Source organism: Ammospiza caudacuta, chromosome 1, assembly GCF_027887145.1.
Source record: "Ammospiza caudacuta isolate bAmmCau1 chromosome 1, bAmmCau1.pri, whole genome shotgun sequence".
Taxonomy (NCBI): Eukaryota; Metazoa; Chordata; class Aves; order Passeriformes; family Passerellidae; genus Ammospiza; species Ammospiza caudacuta.
Genome location: NC_080593.1, coordinates 40,293,211 through 40,313,354, shown reverse-complemented (window position 1 = coordinate 40,313,354; position 20,144 = coordinate 40,293,211). Strand labels below are relative to the sequence as shown.

Sequence of the window (20,144 nt, the reverse complement as noted above, 5' to 3'; positions counted from 1 at the left end):
GTGACTGTCCCCCTGTGCCTGGCACTGCTGAGGCAGTACCTTAAATCTTGTCTTTAGTTCTGAGCCTCTCACTGCAGGAGGGGCATTGAGGTTTTTGGGTTGGTCCAGAGAAGGGGAGTGGAGCTGGTGGAGGGTCTGGAGCACAAGTCCTATGAGCAGTGGTTGAGGGAGCTGGGGGTGTTGAGCCAGGAATAGTACCCTATTTTCCTGCTGATTACTCTGGTAATGTGCAACATTTCTCGGCATTTGGGGTAACAGTGAAGGAAGGTGTGCTGGAGTTCCTAGACAAGTTTGTGGAATCTTTGTAATATCCTTCCTTCCTACATGTAGCTAAACATTTTAAATACTGTGCCATCAGTTAAACTATTGTAAGCCTCTGCATTTCTTTCCTCATTGTAGCTTTACCATCCAAATGTTGTATGGTATTACAGAACCTTCTTGGAAAGTGAGTATAAATGCACAGAATTATCACATTTTACACAATGAAGAAATAGGAATATATAATAAAACTATTTACAGGTTGGCAGGAGCATGTCAAATTTAAACAATAATCTTTCTTCCAGAGCTGCTACAAGTTCAAATAAGCCTATATTCTGATTCTATCTGTACCAATACAATTTTTAAAGACTAAAAAATAACAGCTTTTAAAATACATTTTAACCTCAAATACTCTATTTAAAAATTGTTTCTATATAAATACAGTATTCTATTAATTTCTTTTATGAGATGACAGGTTGTATATAGTGATGGATCTCATGGAGGGGGTGCCATTGGGAGACCAGTTTCACTATTTCAAGGAAAAGCAACAAGAGTTTACAGAAGAGGAATATGGCATATATTTATCAGAGTAAGGGCCTCCATTCTTTTTGCCAGGATTTTCCTACCTGTAATTAGTAGCACCATGTTTTTAAGCTAATAAATGATGAAGTAATGTTTATTATATCAATCACTAATACATAGCTGTGAATTTAATATGTCTTTATTTAGGTTGTAGTTAAGAATCTTTGTGAGGCTCTTTCTGTTTGTTTTTAAGCTTTGTCTAGCTCTTCGTTATTTGCATAAAGAGAAAAGGATTGTTCATTGAGATCTCATTGTGAGCAATATCATGTTGGAGGATAAAGACAGAGCTACAATTATTAAGTAGAACTGCTTTTCTTGGAGACAATTTCTCAAGATGTACCTGAGAAGCATTTCTTTACTGAAACTCTGAGAAGGTTTCAGATTCCTCTGTGTTGGTTATCATTCTTAGAAGCTAGTAAATGATTGCATTATTATACTGTTGTGTGAAATCATTGAATCACAGAATGGACTGGATTGAAAGGGATCTTAAATATAATATATTTTCAACACCCCCTTCCCCTGCAGAGGGCCTTTCTCTAGACCAGGTTGCTCACAGTCTCATCCATCTTGACCTTAAACATTCCCAGGGGTGGATGACCTGTTCCAGTACCTCACCACCCTCACAGTAAAGATTTTTTTCCTAAAGTCTTATCTAAACCTACCTTTTCCAGTTTCAAACCATTCCCCCTTGTTCAGTCACTATGTGCTGTTGTTAAAAGTCCTTCTCCATCTTTCTCAGAGGCTCCCTTCAGGTACTGGAAAGCCACTATTAGGTCACTCTAGAGCCTTCTCTTCTCCAGGCTGAATAAACCAAATTCTCTCAGCCTCCCCTAACAGGAGAGGTGCTCCATCCCTCTGATCATCTTGTTGGTAATCCTCTGGACTCACTCCAACAGGTTGACGACCTTCCTGTGCTGGGACCCCAGAGCTGGATGCAGGGTTCCAGGTGGGGTCTCACCAGAGTGAAGCAGAGGGGCAGAATCCCCTCCCTTGCCCTGCTGCCCACGCTGCTTTGGACACAGCCCAGGAGCCATTTGGGTTTCTGTGCTGTGAGTGCCCATGGCTGGGTCATGTCCTGGCACCCACCAGCCCCTCTGAGTCCTTCTCTCCAGGGCTGCTCTCCATCTGCTCATTCCCAGCCTGTACTGATACCAGGGGTTCCCTGACCCAGGTGCAGCACCTTGCTCTTGGTCTTGTTAAACTGAGTGAGATTCCCATGGGCCCATTTCTTGAGCTTATACAGGTCTCTCTGGATGGCATCTCATCCTCCAGGTGTGCCAACTGCACCCCTCAGCTTGGTGTCATCTGCAATTTATTTAGACTGATCCCTCCATTAATGTCATTAATGTATATATTAAATAACACTGGTCTCATTATGGATCCCTGAGGGACACTATTTGTCACTGGTGTCCATCGGGACTTTGAGCCATTGATCACTACCCTCTGGATGCAACCATCCAATCAACTTCCTATCCATCTAGCAGTCCACAGATTAATTACTGTTTTGGGGAACCATGCCAAAGGCTTTCCAGAACTCTTGATGAATGACATTTGTTGTCCTTCCATTGTCTACTGATGTAGTCAGTCCTTCATAGAAGGTCACTATGGTCAGGAAGGACTTGTCCTTGTTGAAGCCATGCTGACCATCTCAAATCACCTCCCTCTCCTACATGAGCCTTAGCATAGCTACTAGGAGGATCTGTTCCGTGACCTTCCCAAGCACAGAAGTAAAATAATTGCTGATGCAAATATTGCGTCATCAACCATGGCTATATTTTTTGCAGCTATCGATGGTAAATATAATGGAGATGATTTAGCCTTAAAATATTTAAACTATAGTTATGCTTCAAGGCCTGTTTTTATTTAAATTAGCAAGAATATTGAAATAACTAGATTAGAGAATAAGTGCTAATGAACATATAAAGTATAACAGCTCCATTCCAATTCTGCCATGAATCTGTAATCATCACAGGGTGGATGAAGGAACCTAGACAGGTTCCAAGACAGACTTTGAAAGCAATATGTGTGTCAGCAGTACAAAGCATGGCATAGTTTTAGTCTTTGAGCAAATTAACACAACCTGGTACACAGAGCAAGCCTTCCAGGAAATTCAGATCCTGTAGTTTTTGAAGTTCTCAAAGAACTACTGCATGTTTTCTTGCTGCTCATGACACTGAAGAAAACAAACAATTTGAATGCTGCAGAATTGTTGTGAGAAGTCTTTATGCAAAATTCCATTTTTCGTCTTTAAATATAACAGTAAACTGTTATATTTAAAGTTAAAAAATACACGCACACCCATCCACAAAACACTCAGCTATAAATAGTTAGCAACTGTTGTTTCATAGTAAATATTTTTACCTCGTGATCTACATATTTAAATTTATTAATTATGAAATTGTGTGTGCTAAACCCCTTCAGAATCTTAGTAATGATGCAGTATTGAAAGAATGTGATTTAATGGTGCAATTGTCCTTGAGTGATGAAAAAAAATATTCCAGTTATTATTTTAAAGTATCGTATAATTGTATTTTATATCAACTGCTGCCACTGAGGGGCACTCTTGTCTCAACAACCTTTCCTTATCCTTAGTCCGTTCTAAATATGGAGAAGTCTAAATGTAATTTCAAGTATAAGCTCAAAATTGCCCTTGAAAAGCATTTATATATCTGTCAAATATTTACAGGAGTTCAGGAAAATTGGAAGAACAGAAACTTATTTGGATCATTTCTACAGCAATTAGTTCAAAACTATGTCAGTATTTAAACAAACACACTCTATTTAGTCCTACAGCTACTGCAAGTGTAGTACCTAGTGAATTTTTTGGGAGAGCTGAAGAACTTTTATCTACTGTTTCTGAATTTTATTAAGCCTTGCTTTTTAACAACCTTAATGAAATTAAGATTAATTTACTTTCTCTCTGATGATGGTTAATATGTACTGTGTAAATGCATGCTGTGGTCTTCTTGTAACTCATACAGTCTGTGTATGCCAAAGACTGGAGCATTTGTGATCTTAATGATTATATCTCACCTTAGCTGAGGATAAAGGTACTGTCTGTTTTGTACATTTCAAGTGCTCTTGGTGAAAGTTTGTCCTGATTTTGTTTGGGATAGAGTTAATTCTCTTTCTCGTAGCTGGTACAGTGCTGTGTTTTGAATTTAGGATGACAGAAATGTTGATAACACGCTGAGGATTTAGTTATTGCTGAGGAGTGTATACTCTAAATCAAGAACTTTTCAGTTTTCCATGCTCTGCCAGCGAGGAGCTGCACAACGAGCTGGGGCCGTAGGGTACATCCAGAATGGCTGCCTGGAACTAGCCCAAGGGATATTCTGTACCATTGGGGTAATTTGGCCAGGAGGTGCCAATGGCACTCGTGGACTGGCTGGGCATCTTTCAGCAGGTGATAAGCAACTGCAGTGAGCATCATTTCTTTTTCTTGAGTTTTATTCTGCCCCACATTCTTTTAATTACAATTGCTACTAATAATAGCAACTATATGTATATAATTTTATATTATATAAATTATAATACTATAATACTGAAATAATATAATATTTTATTTTGTTTCAGTCGTCAGACTGTTTTTACATTGACCCATGAGTTTTATTTCCTTTTTTTGTCATTCTTGTTCCCAGTGGGGAAGGTGAGAAATTGAATGTGTGGTACTTGGTTGTTGGCTGGGGCTAAACCATGACAAAGTTACAACAAAATGTCAGATGAATGTGAAGCATATGCTAAAAAGCTGAGAAATCTCTGAATTTAATTTTTCCTGTCAGCTTTTTAAAAAGAGAAGGTCTGCTCTAAGATTTACTAAAAACATTGCTTCCATGTTTACAAGCTGCATGCTCATCCAAAATAGAGAGAATTCAATTTTCTGGAGTCTCTCAAATCTGAAAACTGACCCAAACTTACCTTGATCTTACTAGAGTAGTAAACTGCCTGTGAAGAAGTGTTGTGTGACTGTAAGTGGGATATGGCTGAAATTATTTTGCTTTGTAAAAGAATCTTATAATACTGCTATATTTTCTTTTCCTCAATCAGTCCTTCTGGAAATAGTAACTCTTGTTAATCTCTTGCTATGAGAATCTGCAGGCTGACAGTATAATAAAGGCAGATCATTTTTCTGTAACTAATGTTCTTAAAAAATATTGTCTTTAGAGAAGTGCCTTTGTTTCAGACTCTTATGGTGTATTTTGATTAAAAAAAAACTAGTGAAGTGAGCAATATAATGGAGAAAGACCTTTTAGAGATTCAGACTTTAATTCTGCAACAACCACACCAATGAACTGCTTTAAGAAAATTCTTGGATTCACAGATAGGCATTTTCTACCTTCTGTATGAGAATGGGACCACTCATATTCCAAATTCCTTGAAGATCTCTTACACAGTTTATTCCTTTATGTTGGTTGAAAAGGATAGAAGTGCATAGAGGGGGAGACACTCCCACCTTGCTGTCAGAGTGGAAAACAATAAACCTGCTAAATAATTATGCTTATTTGTCCTGAATTCATGGAGAAATGTTCTACAGGTGGCACTTGTAGAACAATTCCAGCAGAACTTGGTAGGCAGGGACTTAGGGTGAAAGAAAACAAGAATTCATACAAAGAAATCTGCAGCTGGCCTGGCACAATTCAAGATTAAATTTGAGGGACCTCTTCTATGGATGGTCTCTGAATATCGTGTGTATAGGTCTTATTGAAAAAGAAATACCTGAGATAATACCTCACTCTCTGATAAGACCTTACCTGAAGTACTATGTCCAGCTCTTGGGTCCTCAGCACAAGAAGGTCATGGACCTGTTGGAGTCAATCCTGAGGAAGGTTATGAAGAGGATTGTGGTGGTTTTGCATGGGAGATCTGAAACTGATGAACCAAAACCACTGCACAGATTAGAGGAGTGGAGCACCTCCCCTATGAGGAAAGGTTGGAAGCATTGGGATTGTTCAACCTGGAGAAGAAAAAGCTCTGGGGAGACCTTAGTGCACCTTTCTGAACATAAAGGGGACTATAAGAGAGCTGGAGAAGGACTTTTTACGAGGGGCTGTAGTTGCAGGACAAGGGGGTATGGCTTCAAACTGAAAGAGAGTAGACTTAGATTAAATATGAGGAAGAAATTATTTATGGGGGCAGGGGGGTGGTGGGGCTCTGGAATCAGAGAAGTTCTGGATGCCTTGTCCCTAGAAGTATTCAAGGTCAAGTTAGATGGGTCTCTGAGCAGCCTGATGTAGTGAAAGATGTCCTAGCCCATGACAGGGAGCTTGGAACTAGATAATCTTAACATCCATTCCTACCCATTCTACAATAATATTCGGAAGAATTTTTGAATATTTATAGTCACACTGTGTTTTCTTTTTCTTAAGCAATGTGTGCGGTTAGATACTTTCTTTATTCAGATCTTTCTTTATTGTTTTGTTTTTGAACTTATGCAAGACAGAAATGAAAGTTCTAAGCCCAGGAGGTGCTTCATTCTAATGTGAAAATTGTATAACTTTTTTGTATTTCCCAGGACATCTTTTACACATGTCAATTAAACTCAAATTATCCTAATCTTTTTCAGGCTCTATAAAGTTTTGTATTGTTGCAAATGTAAACAGACATTTACAATCTGATCCCAGTGAGCTGTTTCTCTGTAGAGAACTTCAAGCATGTTGTTGTTTTGTAGTCTCTAGAAGTGCCCACCCTACTCATTTTCTGTTTAATTTTTGACATAAATTCCATAGGAAGGGGTCCATAACTACCATCTCTTATGCTGGTACAGCATTTAATCATAATTGATTGAACTACCAATGCTATGAACATATAAATAGTAAATCATGCCAACCTGCAATTTTGTAAGACATCTCAGTCTAAATTGATAGAAAAGTACAACCAAAACTGTACATCTCTGGTCAGACTGAAAGTCTCATGTATTGTGTCAGACACACACAAAAAAGGTGGAATTTTAAGTGCAGCCAGGTTGAAAGTTGTTTTGTTATAGGGTTTTTGAGATTGATTGAACCAATATTATCAGTGGCTTTCCTTTTCATCTGTCCAGCCTTTTTATATAAGACATTGAGAAGTTACAGTTCTAAATTGAAAATGTGTATCTGCTTTTATTGCAGCTATATTTTACTGCAGCTGTGTTTTGGTTCTAGCACAGTGTATTTCTGTCTAGAGCTCCATAGCTGCATCTGTTTGTATGACAAAACAGAAGACTCTGTAGATCATCACTTTTCCTCAGTGTCATTTAACTGCAGAAAGGTTTACACCTTAATGGTCAGAGGGCTGTGTGGAATCACTTTCAGACACCTTTCAGAGCTGATATCAAGGAGAATTGTGAAGGGTACCCTACTCTGTTTTAGGAAGCATGTTCTGTTTAATGTTTAGTTCTCATGATAAAATAGCAGCTGGAAAGATCTGTATGGGTCTGAACCTAGGATTATATAGCAGCAGAATGCTTGTTTTGAGACAACTCACCTGTTGGATAAACTTCTAATCATAGCAGGCAGCCATGGAGTGTTAGAATGGTTAAATGAATGTGACTTGGAAAGTTCAAAGAGTTGCTGGGTGCTGGAAGAAAGTTCCCTGTTAGTTTTATAATTCAGAATATTTGCTTGAGTGCATTGTATAAAACACTTACTGGCTCTGGATTCTGTTCCATGCCCAGAAAAGCAGTGGCCATGAGATAAAGTGGACATAACCAGTGTCTGTTGTATGTTAGTCACTGCTCAGATTCTTTTGAATCAGTCAGTGCTATTTTTTTAGCAGATTACATGGCTCATTTATCTAATATTCATAATCAGAATTGCTACCCTTCACACTGAGGTTCAAGGAAGTCCTTGTAGTACTTTATTTTTAAAGTTATTTTCATAATAGGCTGAGTGGAATCTTCTACTTTTTTATATTCACATTGTAATTCAAACATTCTGGAAATCATTGGTGGATTAATACTATGATCACATCTCCCCACAAATCTCAGTTCTAGATGTGGATCAGGGCTTAGGTTCCTAGTGCAGAAGTTACAAGCTTCACAAATCTAGCAGTAGATTGTTTACAAAGCATTAATAAAAGCACACAGAAAGGAGAATGATAGAATAGCTAAAAGATTTATTTGGGAATGAGAAGTTAATTCTGTTTACATTCTATTGATGGGTAAAAGTAGAATAAGTATGTACTGTTGTTGATTAAATTGCAAATTATCCTGATTTTAGCATATGTTTTTATAGAAAATGAAGTTGTAATTTTATACTCTAAATCGCTGTACCTCAGTTAGTTGCTTACAAATCTGCTTGATAAAAATTGCAAACTTGCTGAAGAGAAGCTAAGGGTTTTTCTCCCATCCCTCTCTACCCTTCAGGGTAGAAGAAGAAACTTCAGCTGATACACAGTGAAAATCTGATGTGAGCAGGTCTGAAGTCCATAGATGGGGGGAATTTGCTGTTCTTTTTTGTGCTGCTTTTGGAGAACAGAAAAGAACATAAAATCCATTTTGTATTTGATTTTAGGAGAAATTAATGGCATTTTCAAATGGAGTTCAGATATAAATTAAGGCAAGAAACTTGCAGATATGGAATCAGTGTTGTTAAGTTGTATCTGGATAATTTTTGTCTTGTTTATATTGCAGAAGATAAATTTAGATCAGAATTTTGGGAAATGAAATAGCAAATGCAAATCCAGATTCTCTTAATAAAAAGAGTAATAAGAAAACCATTGCAGGTATCGGAAATGCTCATTGGAAGAGAGTGCTAAGATTTGGAAAGCTTCTGTAATTTGGCCATCATGAAAGCTGAGGAGACCATTAATAGGAGATTAAGATACTAGCTAAGTAAGCCTAGTCCTATTTTCATAGTTCTGTCTTTCCTTCATACCCTCTTCCACAGATTTTTAATATTTTTTGAAACCACCTTGCTTCATTATCACTTATTCTGCAACTCTAAACATAGTGTAAACAAGTGAAAAAAGTGAAGGAGGGTGATCAGAATCTAAAGGATTATGACTACATCATATTATTTTAATTTTTCTTCCTGTATGAGGATTGCCTTGTATACTTGTTTGACTAATTTTTAACAATTTTTAAAAAATCAAAATAAAACTAATCAATAGGGGTCACCTTCCTATTTTGTCAAATCTTCATTTAATGATACATGAGACAGGCCTGTCACAGATCTCAGAAGTTATTTCATTTGTTTGTTAGTCATTGTAGCAACTTTTGGCATCACATACCAAATAATCATGGAATATTAAAATTTTTAGACCAATTTATTTATTTATTAAGACAAATGCTTAAATACATTAAAAGAAGCAATGTCCCTAGTTTGATGCAGTTCAACAGTTGGCAGTTCTTTTTCATTTGAATCTCTATTATAGGCTTGAAAAAGCTAAGAAAAAAAATAAAGCAGATTGTTCCTGGGCATTACATTCCTTAGCTCTGGCAGCGCCAGTTGTATGTAGGAGTTTCTTGCTGGTGTCAACAAAGTTTAGCCAAATTTGGAAAAAGTAATTGCCACTGAAAGGGTTTTATCCCTCCATTTCTGAGGACTTTAGCTTAAAATGAAGAGAATATATTTACTCCATCTGGCTGATTTTTCCCTCGCTTTCTTTCTTTTCTCCATAATCACTCATGTTGTATTACAATGAACTACTATTTCCAGAACTGAGATGTTCAGCTGCCTTCTTTCCTTTACTAAATCTCTCAACAGGAACTGAATTTATGAATTGTTGTAATGTCTCAATACTCTTCCTTCATCAAATATTATTTGAAGAATTCTAAAGGAAGGAATTTAGAATGATTCAGCCCAATTAATACAGGGAAGTATCAACACTGCAAAAACCTCTGGTCCTTTGGGGATTAATATTTCTTGTGGTGAGCTGCCTGAGGACTGCCTTAACTCAAGGGAAAAGGGAGGCTTCTTGGTTATCCTGTTAATTTAGCATTCTTTCTACTTACATTTTCCAAGCACTGCAGAGCTAGTCCTTCTTTGGACATTTTGTTCAACGAAAAATGATCTGTGGCTTGAGCGTCTAGATTTGTCTTTCTTATCAAAGGCCCTTTCTGAATTCAAGAACTGCTCCTTTTCAGACCCTGAAGACTTGCACTGAGCAAGAGCCAACAGAAACTAATTTTTCTTACCTGTATTTCTTCTCATCTCCAGCTTCTTTTAATGGGTAGTAACATTTTGAAATAAAATTTTTATGAACTGTGTCAGAGTGAAAGCAATTGGAATAGGCATGCTATGGGCTCTGTCCAAGTAGAACAGAAGTTCTTAGAATATTTTAAACATTGTGATTTGTTACTTACAGCAAAAATCTTCTTCTGAAGTAGTATTGCAATACAAAAATTATTAACAGGATTTAGGAAGTACAATAGTGTTTTCTGCTCTTTGTGCTTGGACTTAATGAAGTGTGATGTATCTTAACTGCGTTGTTGTGTGGAGGCAGCAGTAGAATATTGAATTGGAAAAAACAAACTTGAACTGTTTGCATGGAACTTTGATTAAAAATATAATATCTAAGACTGTGTGTGCCATTTTGTCAACGACTACCTGATAATTACACAAGGCACTTTATTAACATAATTACATGACCATCTAAATCTACAGCTTTTTTCACAAGCTAAGGCTAAGATTCACCATTATTTCTTACCAAATTTCATTTTTGAACATGAACTACCAAGCTATTAGACCCCCCCACCCCCATGCTCCTTTGAAATTAAATTTGTTGCAAAGTCCACCCTTCCCAATTGTCATAATTTCAAGGAAAGAAAACTAATTACCATAGATTTCGATTATTAGAGATTAGTATGAGATCACTGCTTATTAGATACATAGCATTGACATACAGTTTGTTGAAATATATTAATATAAACCTGAAACTGGTCATATAGTTTACTCTGAAACCATCAGAAGTGTGCTTATGGTATTTTTAAAGCAGATAGGCTTAATTCAAGTGTAAGTTGCTGATGAATGTAGAGATAAAAGGATATTATAGTCCAGTTCTGTGAAATGTAAAAGATAAAAAATCCCAAACCTCCCTTCCACCCTCCCCCAGCTTTTCAGCTGTTGTGACTGAGCACTGATTTTCATCAATCAGTGGAGGTGGTGGCTATTGAGATGTGAATCTTTGTCCCTTTTTTTAATTATTGTAGCTGACTTTGCAAAATGAAGGCAAGAAATCTGCAAACTTGTATAAGTAGTGGTATCCTGTAATATAGGTAATCCTATAGGTATTTATGTATGTGTATATATATATATATATATATATATATATATATATATATATACACATACATAAATACCTATAGGATTACCTATATTACCTATATTACCTATATATATATGTATGTGTGTGTGTGTGTGTGTGTGTGTGTGTGTGTGTGTGTGTATCTATCTATCTATCTAGGTGTTTATATATTACCTATAGGTAATCCTATTATCCTATAATAATAGGTAATCTTATTATATTTGTGATAAGTACTCCTGCATGTAACTTTTAGTCCAGGGACTTCCCTCTTCATGGTTACTCTTGGAGCAGACAGGGAAGTTGCAATGAAGTAAGGAACAAGGTGTAAGTCATGAGCTACTCTGCAATAGTTGGTTGCCTCCCTATTTTGATGTTGCCTGTTCTCAACACATGGTGGTTACTGTGGGTTAACTTGGTGCAAAAATGAACTAGCTGCAGCAATGTAGTAACTTATTCGTCTATATGTAGAATATCCTTATAGATAAGGAAATGTATGTTTAATTATAAAAAGGTGTATGTAAACAGTATCAATTACCACCACCACATGTGAGGGCTTTACACCTGTGAGAATATTTTGCCTGCAGGCTGTGATAACTAATTAAAAGGTCCAAGCCATGAGGGGAGCTGCTGGTTGTTCCTCTGAATTAAGAGTCAAGAACTCAGGCATTTGGCAGTTGAACATAATTCATTTTGCCATTTTTGAAATTGTTGCTTGTGAATTCCTAGTGCCAGAATGATAATGATTGACACTTATTCCCTAGAAATCCCTAAATCCTAAAATGGCTTCAAGAGTGAGACCTTGTAATATGTTAAATATTCAAGTCACATACCTTGGAAGACATGCTTATAGCTCTTAGTGAGCAAAGGTAAGAGGGTTGCAAGGCTGCCTTAATTGCTTATCCAAATATTCCTGAAACATTGCACAATTTCTGAGTGACATTGGATCTGTGAGTGATAGCGGGGGTATATAAAGTGTAGTAAGAGTTTGGTGTAACTAGTTATGTGCCATCTTTTTTTCAGCTTCTCTGAAATAATCAATTTGTTTTGTTCACTTACAGCTGGGAAGAGAAGCTGTTGATGAGAATTTATTCTGCTCTTTTAAACATCAGTTTAAAAATAGAGGTGTCAGAGGTGTCAAAACCATGCTGCCATGGCCCTCAGGCACACTGAATTGTAATTTTTCTTATCCCATCTACATTTATTTCTTCTTTTTCCTCTGTTAGATGCCTATTTTGTTTTCACTGATATCTTTTGGGTTTTTAATATTTTGCAGGAAATTTTTGTTTGAGAGTAGTGTTCTGTATATTTAAATACTTTTTAAAATATAATTTTTGCTTATGCTATATTTATTATTATTCTTATACCCTGTCTTTGTACATAGAAGTTCATATCAGAGCTGGAACTTTGGCAGATCTTTTTCTACCTCTTTATCCAGTTATTTGGATGCAGGATTGAGGATAAAATGTCCCATACAGGTTGCAGTCTCTCAAGTAAGTGGTCTTTTGGGACGTTACTTGTCAGTTCTACTCCACAGGCAAAATCATGGAAGCAGTGATCCTTGTCTGTCTGCAGTCAGAAAAGAGAACAAGGATAAAGTACAGATGTCTTTGTATTTAAAATATATGCTTGAGTAATATTTAAAATGACAGGCTAAGATATTAGTCCTTCCAATGTCATAATAATTTAAGAATGCTAAAGAGGCTTTGCAAACAGCACCATGCACTGGAGGCCACCTTCAAGGTGCTTGGTTAGTTCTGGGTGTGACAGTGGGCTTTTTGAAATGGAAGCCTGTTCACAAGGAATAAGATGAACTGACAGAGTATTTTAGGGCAAGTCTTGAAGGAGAAATCAGACCCTGTAAACTTAAGCAGTGCTTGGACTAGACTTTTTAATGGTGCTTTTTTGTATGATTTAAGTAGATGTTAAAGGCTATTAAAAACCAAGAAAACTGCCTACCTATCAATGCACAAAAAACCCCCCCAAACCAAAAAGAGAAAGAGAAGTGAGAGATTGTTTTCATCTTAGAATGGCAGAAATAGCTTTCTTCTGAATTGACAGGTAATAGTTTTGAGTAGTTTGAGATGCAACCCACCCTTCTTTGAGCAGACAATACTGTGCAGAAGCAAGACAATAAATATCAAAAGTAGCATTTGATGCTTATTGTTTAAATTTGACTAAGCAATATTATGCAAAATGGTTCAGATAAAAACACACCACTGTATATACCAAAATGTTTGTATTTGGGCTTGGCTGAATCAATTTGCTAATGCAATTTTTTGAACCTTGTGTCATCATAAAATAACTGCAGACACTGTTTTTTGTTTAGAGAGGGGCTTATATAATTATGTTTTGTAATTGTGATGGTTTTTAATTTTACTTCATACTAAGTTGCACTCTACTATCACACTAATTAAATTCCTTTTAATTGATTATCTCCCTGAACTAAAAAATCCAGCAATGTGTGTGTTTAGAATACCAAATGTATTAAACGGATGTGTTTACACTTAATACATTAAAAGTTGAGGAAAAGACTGCTTTAGGGAATTGGTAATGAATCCTGAAGTCTTTTCCCAGCTCGTAAGTCACTAGAAACAATCTGCTCCAAGTTAGTGGTGACAGTCTTTATTATTGTGCTGTCTCAAAGGCCTTCCCAGAAGAGACACAGCAATTGTCCATGGTTATAGAGAATGATGTTTCCTTTCAATTATACCTTCCATTTCTTTGTTTCAAAAAAAGGATTGTGATTTAGGAAGAGAGGATATATTGCCAGCAGATCAAGAGATGTATATAACTGTATATGTATAGAGACTATTTAGATGAACTCTGGGAAATTAACTTAATTTTGATATTGGATGGAATCGAGAGTCCCATCATAATTGCTTGAGAACTTGACTGATCTTTAAAAGCTGTTGAGAAACTATGAGTAGATCCCTCAGGTGTCATTAAGAAGCAGACAAGAAAGTTCTACCTTAGTTGATGAGGTAACTTGATCTTTCTGAAACAAAATTGTTTTCAAATGTTAGAAAACTGATGCACAGAACAATGTTGTTTATTTAGCTTTTTGTGCCAGTGTTGGGGAGTTTTCTTGCTGTGGTGTTTTGAAGAAACTCCCATTTCAGTGGCAATTGGACATATTATTTTACTCCCTCATCTTCTCTGCTGTGGAGGAGAAAATATTCGTTGATCTTCATTTATGTTTATGGACTACACACTGGGTCTGTGTACAGTGTTATGCTAACCAGATTTCTTTTCTAGTACTGGTCACTGCTTCTCTTTATAACCGTATCTTGTGAGAGCATTGCATAAATCAATAGTCTGGTATGATTTCTCATGTAGAGACCTGCAGTAGCTGCATTCCCTATTATGGAGACAATATTTTCACTTACTTAAAGCATTTTTGTTTTGGGAAAGGTAAATTAAGATGAGGGAGTATGTTGTATTTTCAGAAATACTTTCTTTTTAGCCATTATGATGCTATATGGTCAAACTGATGATGAGATTTCCCAGCAGTACTTTATTCCTCCAAAAATAGAATCTGAAACATTTCACCAATTTCAAGCATGTTTGAGAGTTTAGCTTCTTTCAATGTTTGTGAAAATTTGGTGATGGATATCAAGTAATGAAATAATTCAGTCTTGGTGAGAAAAGTTTTTAAATTCAGCTGATTTTTTCCAAATTTCCAAAATAAGCTGCAGGATATGCTGTTGTGTGACAGCAGTTTGGTGTGTTTAGATAACCCAGAGAATAGGAAATGGAAGGTACTGTGTAATGGTGAGGGGAAACAGAAAAATAATGGAAAACTGATCTTATGCTAGTTTTACCATTCATGGAACAGATGGCTCCTGGAGGGGATTTGCTGATTTGAATAGAAAGGTAACAAAAGTTAAATAATCCTTTCAGTACATCAATACCGATTTTTTTACCAGAGGATCTTCTGAAAGTTGTTTAATACAAGTGTTCATTCTGAGAATGAAAGATAGCAATGAAATACAATTGTGAAAATTTGGTTGTAGTGTAGACATGAGTTTATAATACTGTGTATCAGCAAAAAGTCCCGTCCAATTAGAGATGGAATGCACAGGGAGAATATAGGCTGGACAGGCAGGCAGCACTGTCCCTGTGTGTAACCCACAGGACAGCTCTGTTTAGAACATTATGTTTCATTGTGAGCACCTGGTGACTAAAAAGATACCTGGATAAACCTCAAGGAAGAACATTATAAATACTTGACAGAGACTGCCTTACAAAAAGATGTTCAAATGATTTAATTTTTATAGGTTTTATTAAATAAGAAGTTTGTCTAGTTTACTGTCACCTGACATTTGAAATATACTTAATACCATGTTGTGAGATAGCATCATACTTGGGGGTAAAACTGGAAATTATGTGAAACAAAGTAAGAAAGCATGAAGATATCTGTATTTATCTCCAGAAAAATGTTCCAGTGGCAATTATACAATTCTCACCATAAGAGATAACTTAATACTAGACAGGAGAGAAGGAGGAAAAAAAAAATCTTGGACTAAAAGAAAACCATCCACTTTATAAGTAACATGAACTAGTCCATATTATGAATTTTTTCTAACCTGAGTAGAGTTGTACTCACAAGGGCTTGTAAGTAGCTCAAAGTCATAGCGCAAGTTGTTTACATGAAAGGGAATGTGAAAACAGTTTTCTGAACTTCTTTTCTATTAAGTGAATGGTGCTGATCCAGCTTCTAAAGAGTTACTTTAATGCTGAGGGGTGGAATGTAGCATCTAATAATTTTATAGGCTCCATGGTGACTTTAGACTGCTACCTTGAGGGAAAAAAATAGTACTGTTTTACTACCATAATACATTATAAATCAAAGTACTTCTCAGAAATAGTTATTTCTGTAAAACTTATACAAGTTGTACAGCAATTATTTTCATCTATAATAATCATTATATTATTATCTCTTTGGAAGAGATAATAATGATAATGAACAAACACTTAGAATAAGATTAGTCATTTAATCAGACTAATTTATCATCTTCTAAATGTCTTTTAGTACAATGTTACTGGCATTTGTTTGCTGGAATTCTTCTTTCATTTTTGTTTTAAGTAATGTTAAATGAGTTACATTAAGATAAACTATGTTGTTATGACATCTGAACTGCAGGACTTAGAATAGTTTTGGTGAGTTTATTTCTGCCTTTTCCATTCTATTCTATATGCAAGATGCTAGCTGTATTAGTACCTTAGCAAATCCTTACTATTTCTAAATCTTACTATTTCTTGTTCTTCTTTACTTTGCTGCTCAGTATATAGTGTGCTGTTTGAATTTCTTGTGCCACTATGTGGCATCTTTCTGTCTTGGATATTTCCTAAAGACCCTCTTTGCTATTTTACCATTTCTTTGATGGTCAGTTAAAGCTGTTTGCTCTTTTCATTTGAGTCTTGGGGTTTAGTTTCTTGTGTGGCCTTGGTTCAGTTGCTTGCTTTCTCATAGAAGCCAGATTTCAAAGCTCTATCAAGGGTTGTTTAAACTTAGTCTTTCCTTGGTCTGTTGTATCTATTCCAGCTGAAAGAGTTTGAATTTAAATACCCTGTGGTTTCAGACAGACTCATATGTCTGCATTTGCTATTTATTCTGCTGAAGAAAGCTGTTGTCCTGGGTTACTGCCCAGTATCTCTCTAGGTTCTCCACAATTTAATCTACACAAGCAGGGGTAAATGATTTTATGACTAGAGAGATAGTACAGTGTTACTAACTATGTGATACCACTTTCAGACAACTAGTGTATTTTTATGGAGAGCAATGTGCCAAGTTATTAAATTGGGAAAAGAGGATATGTAAATGTAATTTGTGGGTAGGTTTTGTTGATTATTATTTACAAATTCGTGTGTATGTTGATTCTCTTTCTACTTCCCATCTCATGGAGAATTTATAAAAGCTTTAGTTTATCCTGAAAAGGATTTTTAGAGAGAATTTGGTGAAGAAAGCTGTGGAATTAAATATTTTTCTCATTGGAGGATCATGTGACAGTTCAATTTGGATGTCTTGTCTTATTTTGCTTCTGGTCTATTTCTCAAGGATGCCCATTGCTGGGGTTTGGTAGTGAGCTGAACAGAATGAGGTGGTATCTGAAATCTCTTCCTTCCTTCTCTTTAGTCTTTGCTTAGTTTCCCATGTAACCTTACATTTTCAGTTGGTGTAACCTTACTTTTTCAGTAAGTGAGGTAGGAAGCAATACATTTCAATAAAAAATACAATAAAATATGTATAGATTATTGTGTTATAAGCCTGTGTGCTTATTTAATCTATTGACTTTCATCATGGTTGTTGGGAGCATCTGGATCAACAGATCCAGATTTTATTTAGATTGGAGAATTTTAAATTCTATGCAAAAGAAAACAATGAAGTCCCCATCTTATTAGGTAAAATTTTCATCTGTCTGCTTTTTTCCTGGTTGTTTTTATTTTTCCATTTAAGCCATACTGAATGTGATTGCTACACAGAAGAGTTGTTATTAGTTAATTATATTGTGTATTATTTTCCAGCAAATCCACATACTTGAAAAGTCATCTAATTCATACCTTACTGTGAGACGCAAGTTACTGTCAGAAACAAGTCTCTGTGTGGCTGGGATTCATCTTATGCAGCAATTTTTAAATTGCTTATATGCAGCAATTTAAAAACTGGGCACCTTACTCAAGCAAGCAGCTAGATTACTGAAAGTAATGATTACTGAAAGTAATGGGAAAAACATGGGCATTCTGATAATGAATTTCATCCCATCTACCTTAAACAGTTGTGTTCAGTTGATGAGATGAATCAACCACCTGATGTGTCTATCTTTCATTTGCTACAGAGGGATCTTAGCATAAATATCTTAGAGGAGTTTAAAGTTAGGTGAAATTGACACCTTTGAAATCAGTTATCAAAGATCTCGGTTTATTTTAGAGTTGTTGTAGAGTAGGATTTGCTATTGCTTCTGTCGTCTTTTTGCAGATACTTACTTTTCCATGTCTCCCTCAAAAACGTAAATATTCATGCAATTTCTTGATAAGCTTGGTTATCCAGCTTTTAAGCCTGATAAAGGCATTGAATAAAGTTTATTCCAAAAGGCATGTATCTCAGTATGAAAAACCCTTTACCATTTTTAACTGTTCAGATTTCTGTTCCATAGATAAAAGGAAAAAAATATTTTCTTGAGCTGTTTGTACAGTTATAGACTTAAGGCAATTCTTGAAATATTTTACAGGAAATTGGGATATGAATTCACTGAAAAACATCTCTAGTTGGAAGGAAATTCTTCTTAGAAGAATCTGCCAGATGCATGTTAGGAGTACCTTTTTAGTATATGAGTGGTTCAGGTTTTTACGTGTATGGATAACATTTGCCACAGCTTACAGTTTGCCTAGAGCATTTCTGTTAAAACTGACAGCTTGACAATTTGCTAGGTATTTTTGTATAAATGGTATAACATCCCATGGGTGGACCGTGCAGTGATGCTTGGTTTTGATAATATAAATAACAAATCATATCAAAAGGAAATTTTGTTTTTTTTAAGTTTCAGAATGCAGCTTATACTTCCTTGTGTTGTTTTATACTTCATCTTGTTCCATGATGTGTCTGAAGGAATGACAGATATAAATTAGAACTTTAATGTGTTTTTCTGTTTTAAGCCTCCCAGCAGTTCTGTATGTAATACTGGAACACTAACTTACAAATTAATGGTACTGTGATTTGTTCTTATAACTTATTCAAAGGGGCATGTAATACTCTCGAAAATTCAGAAGTATAAAAAAGTTGAAACAGCTGTGCACATTTTGAGTTTAATTAGGTAAGTGTATCTTTATCCCAGTGTGAAAGGTGGTACTTTGTGACATTCTTTAGTAACAGTAATAGAACTGAAGAAAGAATTGGCTTGATGTAAACATGAACTTTTCAAATAGAGGCAGCAAGACTTTTTAAATTGTCCTTGACACAATTTTTTTTTTAAGTGAAGGCCTAGAGAGAATAGTATTTTTGCACACTGACTCCCAGCAAGTTTTTTCAGCAGATCGACAAATACAGTATATAGAGGAGAAGGCCAAATTCAAGCAGAATTGTATCTTTATGGTACATTTTCCCAATATGCCTATACACCCTATCCCGATGAGGGGTAAAACACATTGCCAATAGATCTGTGTCATATTTAACCCCAGCCATCAAGCAAGCCTCATGCAGCCACGAGTTGGACTGGAGAGAGAATCAGGAGAGTGGAAGCTGAAAAACTCATGGGTTGAAATAAAGGTTTTAATAGGGAAAGCAAAAGCTGTGCATGGAAGCAAAGCAAAGCAAGGATTTCACTGCTTCCCATGGGCAGGCAGGTGTTCAGCCATCCCCAGGAGAGCAGGGCCCCATCACATGTAGGGGTTACTTGGGCAGACAAATGTCGTCATTCCAAATGTCCCCCATTCCTCCTCCTGTATATACAAAGAATGATGTCATATAGTCTGGAATATCCCTGTGGTTGCTTTGGGTCACCTGTCCCATTCTGTCTTTTCCCAACCTCCCATGCATTCCCAATTTCCTTTCCAGCATGGCAGTACAAAAAGCAGAAGAGGCCTTGGCTCTGTGTAAGCCCTGCTCAGCAGTAACAAACACATCTCTCTATTTACCATGACTGTGTTCAGCACAAACCCAAAACACAGCTCCATTCCAGCCACTGTGAAGAAAGTTAAATCTACATCAGCCCAAACCAGCACATTGTGTAACTTTTTAAGAAGTGTATAGAAGTGCTTCAGTTGGGGTAAATGCACATCCCAGCCCATGAAACTCTGATATTTGTGATGTACTTGTAATAGATACCTAAATGTTGAGACATGGGCCTTTGGATTCTGTTAAGAGTTCTCCCAATTTTTATAGCCAATGTAACTCAATAGTACTGTACTCTGCAAGTGCTCCCAAGCCTCTTCATTTCTGAAATGAAACTTTCTGTCTGGAAAATCCTAGAGATTCAAAATATATCTTTGAGCAGTAGTACTGTGTATATATGCATACACATATATGTGCGTGTACAGATATATGCATATATATACTGAGACACACAAGGGCATGCACATACACA

At 36.2% G+C, this 20,144-nt stretch overlaps 1 protein-coding gene across 1 annotated transcript in view; it reads left to right on the top strand.

Moving 5' to 3' along the window:
• NEK10 (NIMA related kinase 10) overlaps positions 1 to 20,144 on the top strand; it is an 82,789-nt gene that overhangs the window by 18,398 nt on the left and 44,247 nt on the right. Inside the window, 4 exon segments of the mRNA XM_058800420.1 lie at positions 400 to 445; positions 727 to 822; positions 825 to 847; positions 1,034 to 1,140. Of these exon segments, the coding sequence (XP_058656403.1) occupies positions 400 to 445; positions 727 to 822; positions 825 to 847; positions 1,034 to 1,140 (272 nt within the window).